The sequence below is a fragment of the Tachyglossus aculeatus genome, chromosome 25, assembly GCF_015852505.1.
Source record: "Tachyglossus aculeatus isolate mTacAcu1 chromosome 25, mTacAcu1.pri, whole genome shotgun sequence".
NCBI lineage: Eukaryota > Metazoa > Chordata > Mammalia > Monotremata > Tachyglossidae > Tachyglossus > Tachyglossus aculeatus.
This window is the reverse complement of record NC_052090.1, coordinates 16,861,733-16,881,234: the sequence shown is the minus strand read 5'-3', so window position 1 is coordinate 16,881,234 and position 19,502 is coordinate 16,861,733. Positions and strand designations below refer to the sequence as shown.

Here is a 19,502-nt window from a genome sequence, read left to right as displayed (position 1 = left end):
TACATAGGTGACACGGAGGGGAGGGCGATTAAGGTAGGGAAATGAAGGGTTAGTCAGGGAAGGCCTCTTAGAGGAGACGTGATTTTAATAAGACTTTGAAGATGGGGAGAGTGATGGATGATCTGTCAGATATGAAGAGGGAGAGAGTTCCCGGCCTGAGGGAGTACGCGTCAGAGGGGAGACAGACAAGATCACAGTACAGTGATCATTTTGGCGTTAGAGGAGTAAAGTGAACCGCCGGGGTCGTAGTAGGAGATTACAGTAGGAGGGAGAGAACTTGATTGAGGGCCTTAAAACCAACTGAAAGGAGTTTCCGTTTGACGTGGAGATGGATGGGCAACCACTGGAGGTTTTTGAGGAGTGAGGAGACATGGACTGAACTTTTCTCAGAAAACAATCTCGACAGCGGAGTGAAATATGGACTGAGAAGGGAGAAACAGGGGGCAGAGGGGTCAGTGAGGAGACTGATGTAGTCGTAGACGTGAGATATGATGAGCGCTTGTGTCAGCATGATATTCGTTTGGATACGCTGCGGCTTGGGAAATCAACCAATCAGTCAGTGGCATTTTTTGAGCGCTATGCAGCAGTAAATTCCATAAACGAATACTGTACTCTCCCAAGCACTTAGTACAGTGCTCTGCACTCAGTAAGTGTTCAGTAAATATGATGGATTGATAATAAAAGTGAAAGTCTTTGTGAATACAAAAGTAAGTCTCGGTTGCTTGGAGACAGGGGCCAAACTGAATGACTCCTTAAAAAGAATCTCATGGTTAATACAATTATACTACACACTATTCTGGTGAAGTGTTGCTTAATAGTTCAGCAAGAGGGTTCCAGTGAGACTATTCTTTGCTTCCAGATTGTGACTCCAGTACAAACTCCAGAACAGAGGCAGCATCTTTCCGGGTGACGTGAATACTTACCTCCTCCCAATGCAGTACAGATTACTGCGGCTGCTGCTGTGTGGACTGTTTTTTATTCCAGGTTCAGGATCCGGGGCTGGTGGAAAGTGACGAGGGTCAGGAAGGAGAGGTACTTTTTAAAATAAGCAGTGAGCGGAAGAAAATCACCTATAGCTCCTGGTGTTTCACTGTCGACTTTAAAATCCCTCTGCCTATATTTGTAAATAGACTTCTGTCGTTCCCCGCCGTTAGGGTAAGCTCCGTGAGGGCAAGGGCCATGATCTGTGGTTCCCTGAACGCTTAGTATAGTGTATTACGTTCAGTGGGACCTCAATAAATGCCACCGTTACTACTATCTCTTCTTCTCCTCCCACTTCTCTTCTGATCGTGGGAGGTCGCAGAAATATTCTGTGTTTAGGAGCAGAAGCGGCAGCTGGGTTATCAAAGCCCTTCTGATTCCCGTCCCTGCTTTTCGTCCCTCCCCTGACTCAAATTATTCATTCATTCACTCAATCTTATTGAGCGCTTACTGTGTGCAGAGCACTGTACTAAGCGCTTGGGAAGTCCAAGTTGGCAACAGCTAGAGACGGTCCCTACCCAACAGTGGGCTCACAGTCTAGAAGGGGGAGACAGAAAACAAAACAAAACAAAATAAATTCATTACTATTTATAATGTATAATAATTTATAATTTATGTATATATATTAAATTTAATATAATTAAATTTATAATTTATTTACTATTACTATTTATTGCTATTTATAAATAAAATTACTTCCTTACAGGAAAGGAGAGGAACAAGGAGGCACTTGAACGGAGCTCCTTCCAACTCTCCCTCCTCCCAATTCTGGCCTCCTTACTCTCCCACCGGCAATAATGCGAGTTATTTTACATTCCCAGGAGCTGCATTTTTACAGGCATTCACTTTACCAACGTGTTACTTCCTAATTAAATCTTATTTTAAAGGAAGGTGGGTTAGGGCTAACTCACCACCTTGTTCATTCTAGAGAATATTCAATCTTGTTTATTCTAGAAATAATAACAATGGTATTTGTTAAGCGCCTACAATGTGCCAAGCACCGTTCTAAGCGCTGGGGGAGACACAAGGGGATCAGGTTGTCCCACGGGGGGCTCACAGTCTTAGTCCCCACTTTCCAGATGAGGTAACTGAGGCCCAGAGAAGTGAAGTGACTTGCCCAAAGACACCCAGCTGCCAAGTGAGCAGCGTGGCTCAGTGGAAAAGAGCCCGGGCTTTGGAGTCAGAGGTCATGGGTTCAAATCCCGGCTCCGCCAACTGTCAGCTGGGTGACTTTGGGCAAGTCACTTCATAAGCGCTTAGTACAGTGCTCTGCACACAGTAAGCGCTCACTAAATACGATTGATTGATTCTCTGTGCCTCAGTTCCCTCATCTGTAAAATGGGGATTAAGACTGTGAGCTCCCTGTGGGACAACCTGATTACCTTGTATCCCCCCAGCGCTTAGAACAGTGCTTTGCACATAGTAAGCGCTTAATCAATACCATTATTATTATAAGTGGCGGAGCAGGGATTAGAACCCACAACCGCTGACTCCCGAGCCCGGGCTCTTTCCACTGAGCCACGCTGCTTCTCTAGAAAGTGAATTAATGGAGTCACTCCGGGTCTAATTACAATGCAGGATGGCCCAGTGGGAGTCAAAGGATCCGGGTTCCAATCCCGTCTGCGCCACTTGCCTGCTGTGTGACCTTGGGCAAGTCACTTAACTCTCTGTGCCTCAGTTCTCTCATCAATAAAATGGGTATTAAGTACCTGTTCTCCCTCCTTCTTAGACCGTGAGCCCCATGTGGGACAGGGACTGTCTCTAACCTGGTTGATTGGCGTCTTCCCCAGGGTTTAGAACAGTGCTTGACATGTAGTAAGTAATCAATCAATCAATCAATCGTATTTATTGAGCGCTTACTGTGTGCAGAGCACTGTACTAAGCGCTTGGGAAGTACAAGTTGGGAAGCAGCGTGGCTCAGAGGAAAGAGCCTGGGCTTGGGAGTCGGAGGTCACGGGTTCTAATCCCAGCTCCGCCGCTTGTCAGCTGTGTGACTTTGGGCAAGTCGCTTCACTTCTCTGGGCCTCAGTTCCCTCATCTGTAAAATGGGGATGAAGACTGTGAGCCCCCCGAGGGACAACCTGATCACCTTGTAACCTCCCCAGCGCTTAGAACAGTGCTTTGCACATAGTAAGCGCTTAATAAATGCCATCATCATCATCATCATCAAAAATGGTTTGCACATTGAAAACAGTTAATGAATGCTATTAATAGTAATAATATTTGTAATAACAGTTCCAAATTGGTTACATGGCTGCATGAGAAGCAGCGTGGCACAGTGGAAAGAGCACAGGCTTTGGAGTTAGAGGTCATGGGTTCAAATCCCGGCTCCGCAAACCGTCAGCTATGTGACTTTGGGCAAGTCACTTCACTTCTCCGTGCCTCAGTTCCCTCATCTGTAAAATGGGAATGAAAACTGTGAGCCCCCCGGGGGACAACCTGATCACCTTGTATCCCCCCAGTGCTTAGAACGGTGCTTTGCACATAGTAAGCGCTTAATAAATGCCATCGTTATTATTATTATTATCTCTTCCCAATTTCAAAAAGTGTCATCCATTCAGCCATATTTATTGAGCGCTTACTGTGTGCGAAGCAGGGCGCTAAGCACTGGGGAGAGTCTAATATAACAATAAACGGACACATTCCCTGCCCACTCCGAGCTCACAAGACTGCCGCAAGTTACTCAACGTGGAAGAAAAATGGTTTGTCCTTTGAAACGAACCCTTTTCGTTTTTGTTTTTCCATTCCCAGGACCTCTCATCCCCTTCATCCACTGTTGAGCCCCCTCCTTCCTCTCCCCCTCGCCCCCCTCTCCATCCCCCCCATCTTACCTCCTTCCCTTCCCCACAGCACCTGTATATATGTTTGTACATATTTATTACTCTATTTTACTTGTACGTATTTATTCTACTTATTTTATTTTGTTAATACGTTTGGTTTTGTTGTCTGTCTCCCCCCTCTAGACTGTGAGCCCGCTGTTGGGTAGGGCCTGTCTCTAGATGTTGCCGACTTGTACTTCCCAAGCGCTTAGTACAGTGCTCTGCACACAGTAAGTGCTCAATAAATACGAATGAATGAATGAATATGTTTGTACAGATTTATTACTCTATTTATTTTACTTGTACACATTTACTATTTTATTTATTTTACTTTGTTAATATGTTTTGTTCTCTGTCTCCCCCTTCTAGACTGTGAGCCCACTGTTGGGTAGGGACCGGCTCTATATGTTGCCGACTTGTACTTCCCAAGCGCTTAGTCCAGTGCTCGGCACACAGTAAGCGCTCAATAAATACGATTGAACGAATGAATTTACTTTACTTGTACATATTTACTATTCTATTTATTTTATTTTGTTAATATGCTTTGTTTTGTTGTCTGTCTCCCCCTTCTAGACTGTGAGCCCGCTGTTAGGTAGGGACCGTCTCTCTATGTTGCCCACTTGGACTTCCCAAGCGCTTAGTACAGTGCTCTGCACGCAGTAAGCACTCAATAAATACGATTGAATGAATGAATGAATGTGAGCCCGTTGTTGGGTAGGGACCGTCTCTTAAATTGCCAACTTGTACTTCCCAAGCCCTTAGTACCGTGCTCTACACACAGTAAGCGCTCAATAAATACGATTGAATGAGTGAATGTGAGCCCATTGTTGGGTAGGGACCGTCTCTGTATGTTGCCAACTTGGACTTCCCAAGCGCTTAGTACAGTGCTCTGCACACAGTAAGCGCTCAATAATAATAATAATAATGGCATTTATTAAGCGCTTACTATGTGCAAAGCACTGTTCTAAGCGCTGGAGAGGTTACAAGGTGATGAGGTTGTGCCACGGCGGACTCACAGTCTTAATCCCCATTTTACAGATGAGGTAACTGAGACCCAGAGAAGTTAAGTGACTTGCCCAAAGTCACACAGCTGACAATTGGCAGAGCCTGGATTTGAACCCATGACCTCAGACTCCAAAGCCCGGGCTCTTTCCATTGAGCCACGCTGCTTCTCTAAATACGACTGAATAAATGAATGTGACTGAATAAATGAATGTGAGCCGGTTGTTGGGTAGGGACCGTCTCTCTATGTTGCCAACTTGGACTTCCCGAGCGCTCAGTACAGTGCTCTGCACCCAGTAAGCGCTCAATAAATATGATTGAATGAATGAATGAAAATGTTTGTACAGATTTATTACTCTATTTTACTAGTACATATTTACTATTTTATTTATTTTACTTTGTTAGTCTGTTTTGTTGTCTGTCTCCCCCTTCTAGACTGTGAGCCCGCCGTTGGGTAGGGACCAACTTGGACTTCCCAAGCGCTCAGTACGGTGCTGTGCACCCAGTAAACGCTCAATAAATACAATTGAATGAATGAATGAGTGAATGAATGAATGAATGAATGAGTGAATAAATGAATGAATGAATGAATGTGAGCCGGTTGTTGGGTAGGGACCATCTCTGTATGTTGCCAACTTGGACTTCGCAAGCACTCAGTACAGTGCTCTGCACCCAGTAGGCGCTCAATAAATTCGATTGAATGAATGGATGAATACGTTTGTACAGATTTATTACTCTATTTTCCTTGGACATATTTACTATTTTATTTATTTTACTTTGTTAATCTGTTTTGTTGTCTGTCTCCCCCTTCTAGACTGCGAGCCCGCCCTTGGGTAGGGACCAACCTGGACTTCCCAAGCGCTCAGTACGGTGCTCTGCACCCAGTAAACGCTCAATAAATACGATTGAATGAGTGAATGAATGAGTGATGAATGAGTGATGAATGAATGAGTGAATGAATGAGTGATGAATGAATGAGTGAATGAGTGAATGAATGAGTGATGAATGAGTGAATGAGTGAATGAGTGAATGAAGGAGTGAATGAATGAGTGATGAATGAATGAATGAGTGAGAGTGAATGAAGGAGTGAATGAATGAGTGATGAATGAGTGAATGAGTGAATGAGTGAATGAAGGAGTGAATGAATGAATGAGTGAATGAAGGAGTGAATGAATGAGTGATGAATGAATGAATGAGTGAATGAGTGAATGAAGGAGTGAATGAAGTGCGGGGGGGCCTTCCGGTGGGCGCGCGGCGCTGATTCTTCCGGGCCGCCAGGGGGCGATCTCCGCCCACCCCCCCGGCCTCCGCTCGTGGTTCCACTTCCGGGTCACCCAGGGAGGCGGCCGTCGCGACCCGGAAGGAGTCTCCCGCCCGCCCCGTATAAAAGGCGGCTGCGGCGGGGCTCCCGCCTCTTTGGGGCGAGGCTCGGCGGGCGCGTGGTGCGAGGGCCGTGGGCCGCGCTGCTCCTCCTCCGCCTTCTCCTGGCTCACCGCTGTTCGCTCTCGCCGAGGGACAAGTCGGCCAGGAAGCCTCTGCGTAACCATGGTGAGGGCCGCGGGGAGGGGGCGGGCGGGCGGGGGACCCCTGAGGACCCCGCGGGGGGGGGGCGTGCGCATGCGCCACCGCCCGGCCCGCCAAAGGCTGCGCATGCGTGACCGCCTGGCCCGCCCAGGCTGCGCATGCGCGCCCTCCCCTCAGTCATTCATTCATTCATTCATTCAATCGTATTTATTGAGCGCTTACTGCGTGCAGAGCACTGTACTAAGCGCCTGGGAAGTGCAAGTTGGCAACATCTAGAGCCGGTCCCTCCCCAACAGCGGGCTCACAGCCTAGAAGGGGGAGGCAGACAACAAAACATTAACAAAATAGAATAGTAAATTCGTACAAGTAAAATAAGTTCATTCAATCGTATTTATTGAGCGCTTACTATGTGCAGAGCACTGTACTAAGCGCTTGGGAAGTCCAAGTTGGCAACATAGAGGGCCGGTCCCTACCCAACAGCGGGCTCACAGGCTAGGAGGGGGAGACAGACAATAAAACAAAACACATGAACAAAATAAAATCAATAGAATAGTAAATATGTACACGTAAAATTCGTTCATTCAGTCGTATTTATTGAGCGCTTACTGCGTGCAGAGTACTGGGCTAAGCGCTTGGGAAGTCCCAAGTTGGCAACATGTAGAGCCGGTCCCTGTAGTAATAATGGCATTTATTAAGCGGTGGGGAGGTTACAAGGTGATCAGGTTGTCCCACGGGGGGCTCACAGTCATAATCCCCATTTTCCAGATGAGGGAACTGAGGCCCAGAGAAGTGAAGTGACTTGCCCAAAGTCACACAGCTGACAATTGGTGGAGCCGGGATTCGAACCCATGACCTCTGACTCCAAAGCCCGGGCTCTTTCCACTGAGCCACGCTGCTTCTCTAAGCACTGTACTAGGCGCTTGCGAAGTCCAAGTTGGCAGCACCTAGAGACGGTCCCTACCCAGCAGCGGGCTCACAGTCTAGAAGGGGGAGACAGAGAACGAAACAAAACACATTAACAAAATAAAATAAATAGAATAGTAAATATGTAGAAGTAAAATAAATTCATTAGTTCGATCGTATTTATTGAGCGCTTACTGTGTGCAGAGCACTGTACTAAGTGCTTGGGAAGTACAAGTTGGCAACATAGAGAGCCGGTCCCTACCCAACAGCGGGCTCACAGGCTAGAAGGGGAAGACAGACAACAAAACAGCATTAATAAAATAAATAGAATAGTAAATATGTACAAGTAAAATAAATTCATTCATTCAATCGTATTTATTGAGCGCCTACTGCGTGCAGAGCACTGTACTAAGCGCTTGGGAAGTCCCAAGTTGACAACATGTAGAGCCGGTCCCTACCCAACAGCGGGCTCACAGTCTAGAAGGGGGAGGCGGACGACAAAACACAACACATTAACACAATAAAATAGAATAGTAAATATGTACAAGTAAAATAAATTCATTCATTCAATCGTACTTATAGAACGCTTACTGTGTGCTGAGCACTGTACTAAGCGCTTGGGAAGTCCAAGTTGGCAGCACCTAGAGACGGTCCCTCCCCAACAGCGGGCTCACAGTCTAGAAGGGGGAGACGGACAACAAAACAAAACACATTAACACAATAAAATAAATAGAATAGTAAATATGTAGAAGTAAAATAAATTCATTCATTCGATCGTATTTATTGAGCGCTTACTGTGTACAGAGCACTGGACTAAGCGCTTGGGAAGTCCAAGTTGGCAACACAGAGAGCCGGTCCCTACCCAACAGCGGGCTCACAGGCTAGAAGGGGGAGACGGACAACAAAACAAAACACATTAACGCAATACAATAGAATAGTAAATATGTACAAGTAAAATAAATTCATTCATTCATTCAATCGTATTTATTGAGCACTTACTGCGTGCAGAGCACTGGGCTAAGCGCTTGGGAAGCCCAAGTCGGCAACATAGACGGTCCCTACCCAACAGCGGGCTCACAGGCTAGAAGGGGGAGACGGACAACAAAACATAATAACAATAAAATAGAATGGTAAATATGTACAAGTAAAATAAAGTCATTCATTCAATCGTATTTATTGAGCCCTACCCGACAGCGGGCTCACAGTCTTGAAGGGGGAGACGGGCAACAAAACAAAACACGTTAACAAAATAAATATAATAGTAAATATGTCCAAGTAAAATAAATTCATTCATTCAACCGTGTTTATTGAGCGCTTACTGGGTGCAGAGCACTGTACTAAGCGCTTGGGAAGTCCAAGTTGGCAACATAGAGAGACGGTCCCTACCCGACAGCGGGCTCACAGGCTAGAAGGGGGAGACACACAACAAAGCAAAACATATCAATAAAATAGAATAAATATGTACAAGTAAAATACATAGAGTAATAAATCTGTACGTACATATATACAGGTGCTGTATACATATAGAATACATTTATACTATGAGTATGTACAAGTACTCATCCAGTCCTATCTACTGAGCGCTTAGGGAGCAGCGTGGCTCAGCGGCAACAGCCCGGGCTTGGGGGTCAGAGGTCATGGGTTCGAACCCCGGCTCCACCACGCGTCTGCCGTGTGACCTTGGACAAGTCACTTCCATCATTCATTCATTCAGTCGCATTTATTGAGCGCTTACTGGGTGCAGAGCACTGTACGGAGCGTTTGGGAAGTGCAAGTCGGACACATATAGAGACGGTCCCTACCCAACGGCGGGTTCACAGTTTAGAAGGGGGAGACAACAAAACAAAACATTAACAAAATAAAATAAGAATAAATATGTACAAGTGAAACAAATAGAGTAATAAATATGCACAAACATATACAGGTGCTGTGGGGAGGGGAAGGAGGTAAGGCTGGGGGAGAGGGAGAGGCACTTCATTCAGTCGTATTTATTGAGCGCTTACTGTGTGCAGAGCACTGTACTAAGCGCTTGGGAAGTCCAAGTTGGCAGCATATAGAGACGGTCCCTACCCAGCAGCGGGCTCACAGTCTAGGCACTTCTCTGAGCCTCAGTGACCTCATCTGTAAAAGGGGGATGAAGACTGAGGCCCCACGTGGGACAACCTGATCACCTTGTAACCTCCCCTGCACTTAGAACAGTGCTTTGCTCATAGTAAGCGCTTAACAAACGCCATCGTTATTATTGCAAGTTGGCAAGAAGATTCCTCCCATCGTATTTACTGAGCGCTCACTGTGTGCAGAGCACTGTCCTAAGCGCTTGGAAAGTAAAATTCGGCAACCTATTCATTCAGTCGTATCTATTGAGCGCTTACTGTGGGCAGGGCACTGTCCTAAGCGCTTGGAAAGTACGATTCGGCAACCTATTCATTCAGTCGTGTTTATTGAGTGCTCACTGTGTGCGGAGCGCTGTCTTAAGCGCTTGGAAAGTACACTTCGGCAACCTATTCATTTATTCAATCGTATTGAGTGCTCAGAGCACTGTCCTAAGCACTTGGAAAGTAATTTGGCAACCTATTCATTCATTCAGTTGTATTTGTTGAGCACTTACTGTGTGCAGAGCACTGCCCTAAGCGCTTGGAAAGTACAATTTGGCAACCTATTCGTTCAATCATATTTATTGGGCGCAGAGCACGGGACTACGCATTTGGGAATTACAAGTCAGCAACTCATTCCTTCAATCGTATTTATTGAGCACGTACTGGGTGCAGAGCACTGGGCTGAGCGCTTGGAAAGTACAAGTCGGCAACATATTCCTTCAATCGTATTTATTGAGCGCTTACTGGGTGCCGAGTACTGTACTAAGCGCTTGGGAAGTACCAGTTGGCAGCGTAGAGAGGCCTGGAATGCCCTCCCGCCAAACAATCCCTCTTCCTCCCTTCAAATCCCTACTGAGAGCTCACCTCCTCCAGGAGGCCTTCCCCTTTTCCCTCCTCCTTATCCCCTCCCCATCTCCCTGATTCCCTCCTTCTGCTCTTCCCCTCCCCGCAGCACTTCTGTGTATATATGTGCAAATTTACCACTCTTTTATGAATGATGTTGTGTAGATTACTACTCTATTAAGGCTGTGTATGTGGCTATAACTGAGAAGCAGTGTGGCTCAGTGGAAAGAGCCCAGGCTTCGGAGTCAGGTCGTGGGTTCTAATTCCGCCTCCGCCACTTGTCCACTGTGTGACTGGGCAATATGTTGAACTTTTGTTAATGTGTTTTGTTTTGTTGTCCGTCTCCCCCTTCTAGACTGTGAGCCCGCTGTTGGGTAGGGACCGTCTCTCTATGTTGCCAACTTGGACTTCCCAAGCGCTTAGTACAGTGCTCTGCACACAGTAAGCGCCCAATAAATACGATCGAATGAATGATGAAAGTGAAGTGACTTGTCCAAGGTCACTCAACAGACGCGTGGCGGAGCCGGGATTCGAACCCATGACCTCTGACTCCCAAGCCCGGGCTCTTGCCACTGAGCCACGCTGCTAAGCGCTCAGTCCAGTGGTCCACACTTAGTGAGTGCTCAGTAGATAGGACTGGATGAGTACTTGTACATATTTACTATTCTATTTATTTTATTAATATGTTTTGCTTTGTTGTCTGTCTCCCACTTCTAGACTGTGAGCCCGCTGTTGGGTAGGGACCGTCTCTCTATGTTGCCAACTTGGGCTTCCCAAGCGCTTAGTACAGTGCCCTGCACCCAGTAAGCACTCAATGAATATGACTGAATGAATGAATGTAAGCCCGCTGTTGGGTAGGGGCCGTCTCTCTATGTTGCCAACTTGGACTTCCCAAGCGCTTAGTACGGTGCTCCGCACACAGTAAGCGCTCGATAAATACGATTGAATGAATGAATGAAAGCCACTTCTCTGGGCTTCAGTTCCCTCACCTGTAAAAGGGGGGTGAAGACTTGTGAGCCTCACGTGGGACAACCCTGACCCCCTTGTGTCTACTCCCCTAGCCCTTAGATCAGCGCTTCTCACATAATAAAGCACTTTATAAGTGCCATCATTGTTTATTTTATTTGTTATTATTTATGCAGAGCACTGTACTGTCCCGCCGTCAACCTCTGGCGTGGAATGCCCTCATCATCATCATCAATCGTATTTATTGATGATAAATAAATCCCCTCCCTTCACTCATCCGCCAAACTAGGTCTCCTTCCTTCAAAGCCCTACTGAGGGCTCCTCTCCTCCTCCCCACAGCCCTTGTACGTATTTATTCCATTTTATTAATGATGTATATAGCTTTAACTATTTATTTTGATGGTATTGAAACCTGTCGACTTGTCTTGCTGCCCGTCTCCCCCTTCTAGACTGTGAGCCTGTTGTTGGGGAGGGGCCGTGTATCAATTGCGGACTTGTACTTTCCCAAGCGCTAAGTACAGTGCCGTGCACACCGTAGGCGCTCAATAAATATGATGGAGTGAAGTTTGCCGGGCCCTTGGTTGGGACAGTCTTTAACGCCGCGCTCTTCCCGCTTGCAGGCCTTTAAAGATACCGGCAAGACTCCCGTGGAGCCCGAGGTGGCCATTCACCGCATTCGAATCACTCTGACCAGTCGCAACGTAAAGTCTCTCGAGAAAGGTTTGTGGAGCCGGTTCGGTCGCTACGAGTCTAATAAGGAAAATAACTGTCGTGGTATAGCGCTTACTACATACCACGCGCCGTTATAAATGCCGGGGCGGGTGAAAGCAGCGTGGCTTAGTGGAAAGAGCCCGAGCTTGGGAGTCGGAGGACGTGGGTTCTAATCCCGGCTCCTCCACCTGTCTGCTAACTGCTCTGTGCCTCAGTGACCCCATCTGTAAAATGGGGATTGAGACTGAGCCCCACATGGACAACCTGATTATCTTCTATCTCCCCCAGTGCATAGAACAGTGCTTGGCACATAGTAATCGCTTAACCACTAATTAATATCGTAAAAGGCAATTGGGTTGTCCCACGCGGGGCTCATAGCCTCAATCCCCATTTTCTGGATGAGATAACTGAGGCACAGGAGTGTGAGACTGTGAGCCCACTGTTGGGTAGGGACTGTCTGTGTGTTGCCAACTTGTACTTCCCAAGCGCTTAGTACAGTGCTCTGCACACAGTAAGCGCTCAGTAAATACGATTGATTGATCGAAGTGGTTTAGCACAGCAGACCAAGTGGCAGAGCCGGGATTAGAACCCACGTCCTCTTACTCCCAAGCTCAGGCTCTTCCTACTAAGCCACGCTGCTTCACCGGGTTTCTACACTTCTCCCAATGTAGGATTTGAGCCCGGTAAGTTGCGGTCCGTTCGGTTGGCGAGGGAGGACGTCATTAATGGACTTGTATCGAGTACTCATTTGGTACCCGTAGGTTTGTGATGCCAAACGTCATGGTATTTTGTGTGCGGCAATTACTGAGGTAGATGAGGCAGCGTGGACACAGTAACTGTCCCACGTGGGATCTTCCGGTTTAAAAACAGGAGGGAGAATAGGTGTTGAACCCCTATTTTACAGTTGAGAAAACTGAGGCCCAGAGAAGTTGTCGTAGAGAAGACAGCTGACTGTGGGCATTAGAATCCAGGGCTTGTCACAGAGGCTTTCCACTTCTCAGCTTCTCAGCTGTCAAATGTAGAGTGATTCATTGAAAAGCTCGGCCCCGTAAGACAATACTTCTAATTTTATCCGCCCTGGAAGTTGCGGGGTGCATAATCTCTCTTTGCGTGTTGGATAACTCAAGGTTTGATCACGAGTCCACCATGGAACTCTTCCACTTCTCCCCCCAAAAAAGGTGTCCTGAAAAGCACCACTAGCAGAATCGATCCGGCAGTTGGCTATGAAGAGAAAACTATGCAGATTGAAGCCCCGTGATGGTTTTATACGCTATTCTGAGCCAACGCTTAACGGTTTTCTTTTTGTTTGCCCGTGGTAATGGATGTAACAATCCCAGGTCGTTCTTGCTTTTCAGTTTGTGCTGACTTGATCAGAGGAGCCAAGGAAAAGAACCTAAAAGTGAAGGGACCAGTTCGCATGCCAACCAAGGTACCTAAGTGGGGAACGCTTATAAATGTGTGCACAGGCGGGTGGGGCTACATTGAGTGGTTTTCATTTTGTTTGTATATTTCTCCTCTGCTGTGGGCTTCGGTACCCAGACGTGGAGGCTTGTGTTTCCAAGTCACGGCGCCCCTTTGCCAGCACTAACGGGTCTCTGCTAAACACGAGCACGTGGTCATTGAAGTTAGCTTTGACATGAAAAAAGGCAGGTATGTGATTGACTCTCCAAATTTCCCTTTACAGACCTTGCGGATCACTACTAGGAAAACTCCTTGTGGTGAAGGTTCTAAAACCTGGGATCGTTTCCAGATGCGGATTCACAAGCGCCTCATTGACTTACACAGCCCTTCCGAGATCGTAAAGCAGATCACGTCTATCAGTATTGAACCTGGCGTGGAAGTTGAAGTCACAATTGCAGATGCCTAAACGGATGCTGTCTTGTCTGAATAAAAAGTGATTCTCAGTGGTGAATTTTTGATGGCTCTTACTTGGAATTTCACCATCAGGGATAGGTAGATGTCTACCCTGTGGGTGAAAGCTTCAGAAGTATAGAATAGGAAAAATTGAGGTGGGTAGAAACTTCAGATTCGATCCATTTCTCTTTTGGCCAAGTGTAGGGGATGAGAAACTGGCCACCCGCACGAGGTTGGGAAATGGGAGAATAATAATAATAATGTTGGTATTTGTTAAGTGCTTACTATGTGCCAAGCGCTGGGGGAGATACAAAGTTTAGCGGAATTTACCAGAAGTGTTGCTGGGCATGACAGGTTGCTCCATCGAAAAGGAAAGATTTGGGATTTCTGGGGTTTTTTATCAAAAACGTTCACTGAATCACAGTATATAAAAGCTTCCTCTCCAGCGTGACTCTGCTTCTAAAGTTTAATTTGGCTGGATGGCTTCCCAGTTCCACAATTCTTGAAATTCAGTGGTGCAATTGTAATTTACATCACTGATCTGATGAGGTGTCATTGCTTTGAAACGATTTTCTGCACATCACAGAGCAGTATCCCAATTTTAATGTGAATCGGTGACTGTTACGTAACTTGTCTAGATATAGCAAATACCTTTTGGGGAAATCGGGCAGTGGAAGTTATCTTTAGTGAATACAACAGGGCTAATAGATGGCTGAAAATGTTGGTGGATCTTAGAGGTGCATTAAAATGCAATGTGAGAAGCAGCATGGCTCTGGCTTTGGAGTCAGAGGTCATGGGTTCAAATCCTGGCTCTGCCAGTCAGCTGTGTGACTTTGGGCAAGTTGCTTAACTTCTCCGAGCCTCAGTTACCTTATCTGTAAAATAGGGATTAAGACAGCCCCCCGTGGGACAGCCTGATCACCTTGTAACTTCCCCAGTGCTTTGCACATAGTAAGTGCTTAATAAATGCCATCATTATTATTATCTAGACTCAATATTTTCCTAGTGTTCTTGGATTGGTTCCTGGGACCCTCCCAATTTGGGGGAGGCTTATGGTTTCTAGCCTGGATGGTGAGAACAGGTGAGTGACCATTGTTCTGATAAGATCAGAAGCTCTGAAATGTTAGTTTTGAATGCCTTACAGAAGTACCATTGTTAATACTTGCTTACTGTATGCAGAGCACTGCACTAAGTGACGATGATGGTATTTAGGCCTGTTGCCCACCCATAAGGAGCTTACAATCGACATGGGGGAGGTGCATTAATATAAACAATTTGTTTCATAGCTTAAAAATGTGTACTTAAGTACAGTGAATACCAAATGACCAAAGATCACAGTCCAAGTGTTAGGATGCTGAAGGAGAGGGTTCCAAGGGAAAGAGGGCTCAAACTGGGGGGATGCAGCCTAAAGGCTTTGAAGGTGGGGAAAGTGAGGGTCAAGAAGCCTGATGTAAATAAGAATATTTGGCCCTGAAGCTGTGATTCAGTTTTGCTGGATAATTGGTGAGGACATTTTGTCTCTGAACAGAAACCTTTTTCATTGAGCCAATCACCCTTCTAATCTCACCAACGTGCCGGTTGCTGACCTCTTCTCCAGGTAAGCATTGCAGAAATTCTTCATCCAGCCGGCTTGTCTTGATCTAGACCTTAAGATTCTCAACAACTTTGATACCAGTCTCTACTCCTGCTAAAGAGAAAGCAGCAATTGCTATTTTGAATTGCCACTTGGACTGTAATTTGGAGTTGTTTTTGGAGGTGCTCAGTGGCACATGAACATAAATTGTTACCTACGATGAGACAATGTGTATTAAAAGTCCATTCTGTGTGACTCTATGAACTGTATGAAGTTTGGCAGAGAAGCAGCACGGGCTTGGGAGTTAGAAGGACCTGGGTTCTAATTCTGGGTCTGCCACTTGTCTGTGCCCTTGGCCAAGTCACTCCTGTGCCTCAGTTACCTCACCTATAAAATAGGATTAAGACTGAGCCCTATGTGGGACGGGGCCCGTGTCTAACCTGCTTAGGTTGTATCCACTCCATCACTTCAGACAGTGTCTGGCACATAGTAAGCGCTTAACAAATACCACTATTATTATTATTAAGCACTGGGGTTCTGTGGTCAGACCTTTTTCCATCTGGGGCTCTCAGTCAAGGAGGTAGAACGGGTATTGAATCTCCTTGGCATATGAAGAAACAAGCACAAAGAAGTGACTTGCCCGAGGCCCACAGAAAAGTGGGAGAGGTAGGATTAGAACCCAGGTTTTCGCCAAGCTGCTCATCCCCATTTGCTTAATAAAATCACAAGCCGAAGAGAACATTCTTTTTTCCCCCAAGGTCAAAATTACAATTCAAATAATTTTTTTATTGAATAGTGAGCAAAAGGAGCATCACATCACTTGGAAAGATGGGTTTCTCTGTCCTTGCCTTTCATGATTTAGAATCGCTGGTTAAGCAAGGCACATTTCCACGCACCTCCGGTGAACTTGAGAAGCTATCTAATTCGACGGTTCCCCCGAACTGTTTTTCCAGTCTTGGGCACCTTTCATAGCAAACAAGTCATCTTTGTAAACTGATGAGCCTGGGAACTGCCTCTACGGAAAGAATACAACCTCTAAAGCCACTGAATACTCGAAAGGAAACTTGGCATCCAAGCATCATAGAAAAGGATCTGAGTTGTGTACCAAAGGTGCCTTTGGACTGAAAAAACAGGTTTTTTTCGATAAAACTTCCTAAAGCAGACAAGTAGGAGGAAAAAGATGGGTTTTAATCATTTTAGCTTGTTTTACTATGTAAAAGTATGTTAGCATTAAATAATTCTTATTCCCAGGGGCCATTCGTTTTACATTTTGAAATGGTAACTAGAAATGACCTGCCCCCTTCCATTCCTACGCCAGCCTGACATATAGAATTACATATTTGGTTCATTGTGTTTAAGTATGTCTTGCATTTAAAATGTTTCCTCCCACCTCCACTGGGGCAATGGGCACCAGCAGAACAGTAGAAATCTGGCAAGGGACTCAGCTATTCAGCTGAGATTGAAGTCATGGCATGTAATAAAACGCATAAACTTCCCACCCTCTCAGCAAGCGCAGATTTCCTGCATCTAAAGAGCTAGTATAGGGGGTGACCCTACGGCATAAAGCGTGTTTACTGGAAATCTTAGGCCAAAACTGTTGGTGAGAGACGTAAAGGAAGAAAGCCATAACGAAGATGGAAGAGTAATTGAAAGAAAGTGCGGTTCCTGGCCGGCCCTTCCCTCCTCTGCATTTTTCCCAATGGCAAAAGTTCCAACTTCCTTCCTAGGGCAGATGTTTTCGGAAGTGCTGGATTACTTCCCTCCTAGAAAACAGAACTCAAGGTGCTCATTCTGCCAAAAGTGCTAACAGAATGCTGTTAAAGTTCTGGGTTTTTAACTTCCAAGAAATGTACATCCTGTATTTGATAAATCCAGCACTTTTCCTTACTATCAACAAATATCTTGTGGTTAGGGATATCGTCGACAGTTGTCTTGCCGCCGTTCTCAGAGTCTTGGACCTCCGAAAAGAGAACCTGGTTAACACCGGCTCCTAAATCAATCATATTTATTGAGCGCTTACTGTGTGCAGAGCACTGTACTAAGCGCTTGGGAAGTACAAGTTGGCAACACATAGAGACGGTCCCTACCCAACAGTGGGCCGAGTGAGCCTCTAGCGAGGAGGGAGGTCTCAGGCGGAGGACCATCTGATGTTCTCACTGGGGGATGCCGTTCCCTGAGAGGGGAAAGGGAGGAATTGGGAACTTCAAACCACTCCAAGGCTGGGTATAATTATTACTTCCCTGTTTCTTATGTTTCCATTTTGGAAAAAATTCAACGAGTAAAAAGTAAACCTCATTAATTTGAAATGCAAGGAACTGGAAAAAAAACTGATTTTTTTTTTTTTAAATCGAGAACAAAAGGGCTTCTAGTCAGAGGACAGCAGTTGCTTTGAATTATGAGCCGCTTCTCTACCAGAGAAGTGCAGTGTATGACTTGGGCAATGACATCAGAGGGCATCGCGCTCTACCCATTGGGTCATGTGCAGCTGGCAGTGGGTGATGGTGGCTTTGAAGCCGTGCTGAGGGCATAACTCTGAGCCCTGGCACCATGAAGGTTACGCGACCCCCTGCACTGTACTTCGTTCTCTCCCGGTCCACATCCTCCCTCCGCACATCCGCCAAGCTAGCGCTCTTCCTCCCTTCAAAGCCCTACTGAGAACTCACCTCCTCCCCGTCCCCCCACCCTCCATCCTTCCCCTCCCCACAGCACCTGTATATATGTACAGATTTATTACTCTATTTATTTTACTTGTACATATTTACCATTCTATATTGTTAATGATGTGCATCTAGCTTTATTTCTATCTGTTCTGACGACTTGTCCACACGTTTTGTTTTGTCGTCTGTCTCCCCCTTCTAGACCGGGAGCCTGTTGTTGGGTTGGGACCGTCTCTATCTTGCCAACTTGGACTTCCCAAGCGCTTAGTACAGTGCTCTGCACACAGTAAGCGCTCAATAACAGTGGTGAACAGGAGTGTGGATACAGAGAAGGAGGCTTCCAGGGAGGGAGGAGTGGAGTAATTAAAAAAATATGTATGCACACAGTCTGCATCTGCTTGGATAGGACTAATGCTCTACTAGTGGAACGCTAAAGGTAAATTCTTCTTTCACTAGGGCTACTTGGCACCTCAGCCGAGACTGCTTAATCTAACACCTGATTTTTTTCTTGATTACCGCATCCCCCTGCCAAACTGGTACAACTCTTACCTCCTCAACCCCTTGGTCAGAGTTGCAGGTCACTGGCACAGGGCAAAATGTTTTTTCCACATGAAGTTCCCACTCTGATTTTACTGGGGAAAATCTAATGCGATGCTTTTAGGGAGAGTGCTTTGTAGCTCTGGGTAACATCGCTATAACCATGAGACCATGGTCTTCCCAGAGTCCATTCCCAGGTATCCTGACGGAAGCATGTCTTTGGGAAGGAGACAGGAATGGGGGAAAAAAAGAAACTGCCTTTCTGGCGACAGTCGCGGTATCCAGTCCCAGCAGGGAATAAATCACTTTGAAGTAGTATTAAGAAGTGATGGGAGCAGTGAGGGCCACCGCTTTTTTCCCTCGCCCACCCTCCCACCTCCCTGAAAAATTTTCCTCATTGGTCTCCCCCAGCATATGAAAATGAGACCAAAACAAACCTGGATAACTTTTTCTTTGCTATTTCTCAGAGACGCTTAGGAACGGTCCATATTAGATTGGCACAATCGATTTGAAAAGCTCCTCCTCCTCTGATGATAATAATAATAATAGCATTTAAGCACTTACTGTGTGCCAAGCAAACATTCAATCGTATTTATTGAGCTCTTACTGTGTGCAGAGCACTGTCCTAAGCGCTTGGGAAGTACATGTTGGCAACATAGACGGTCCCTCCCCACCAACGGGCTCACAGTCTAGAAGCGGGAGACAGACAAGAAAACAAAACAAGTCTAAGCGCTGGGGTAGATACAAGGTTATCAGTTTGTCCCACGTGGGGCTCACAATCTTCATTCCCATTTTAATGATGATGATGATGATGTCATTTGTTCATTCATTCATTCAATCGTATTTATTGAGCGCTTACTGTGTGCAGAGCACTGTACTAAGCGCTTGGGAAGTACAAGTTGGCAACATATAGAGATGGTCCCTACCCAACAGTGGGCTCTCAGTCTAGAAGGGGGAGACAGAGAACAAAACATATTAACAAAATAAAATAAATATGTACAAATAAAAAAAACCAAATAATTTAAGTGCTTACTAT

General features: G+C 46.0%; 1 protein-coding gene and 1 non-coding gene across 2 annotated transcripts; both read left to right on the top strand.

The window, feature by feature from the left end:
• The first annotated feature begins 6,172 nt into the window (after window positions 1–6,172).
• On the top strand, window positions 6,173–13,757 carry RPS20 (ribosomal protein S20). The gene is made up of 4 exons (XM_038766578.1): window positions 6,173–6,350; window positions 11,755–11,854; window positions 13,201–13,274; window positions 13,530–13,757. The coding sequence occupies exons 1-4, from the start codon at window positions 6,348–6,350 to the stop codon at window positions 13,710–13,712; spliced, it is 360 nt and encodes a 119-aa protein (XP_038622506.1). The 5' UTR covers window positions 6,173–6,347; the 3' UTR covers window positions 13,713–13,757.
• On the top strand, window positions 13,064–13,131 carry LOC119945617. Its single transcript, XR_005456277.1, has one exon. It is a non-coding gene; the product is annotated as a small nucleolar RNA U54 (small nucleolar RNA).
• Window positions 13,758–19,502: the final 5,745 nt, after the last annotated feature.

What these genes read in the sequence shown, in the direction of transcription:
- RPS20 (XM_038766578.1), top strand. An exon ending in CGTAAAGTCTCTCGAGAAAG is followed by an intron (nt 11,855 to 13,200) that starts GTTTGTGGAGCC and finishes CTTGCTTTTCAG; the next exon opens with TTTGTGCTGACTTGATCAGA. An exon ending in CAGTTCGCATGCCAACCAAG is followed by an intron (nt 13,275 to 13,529) that starts GTACCTAAGTGG and finishes TTCCCTTTACAG; the next exon opens with ACCTTGCGGATCACTACTAG.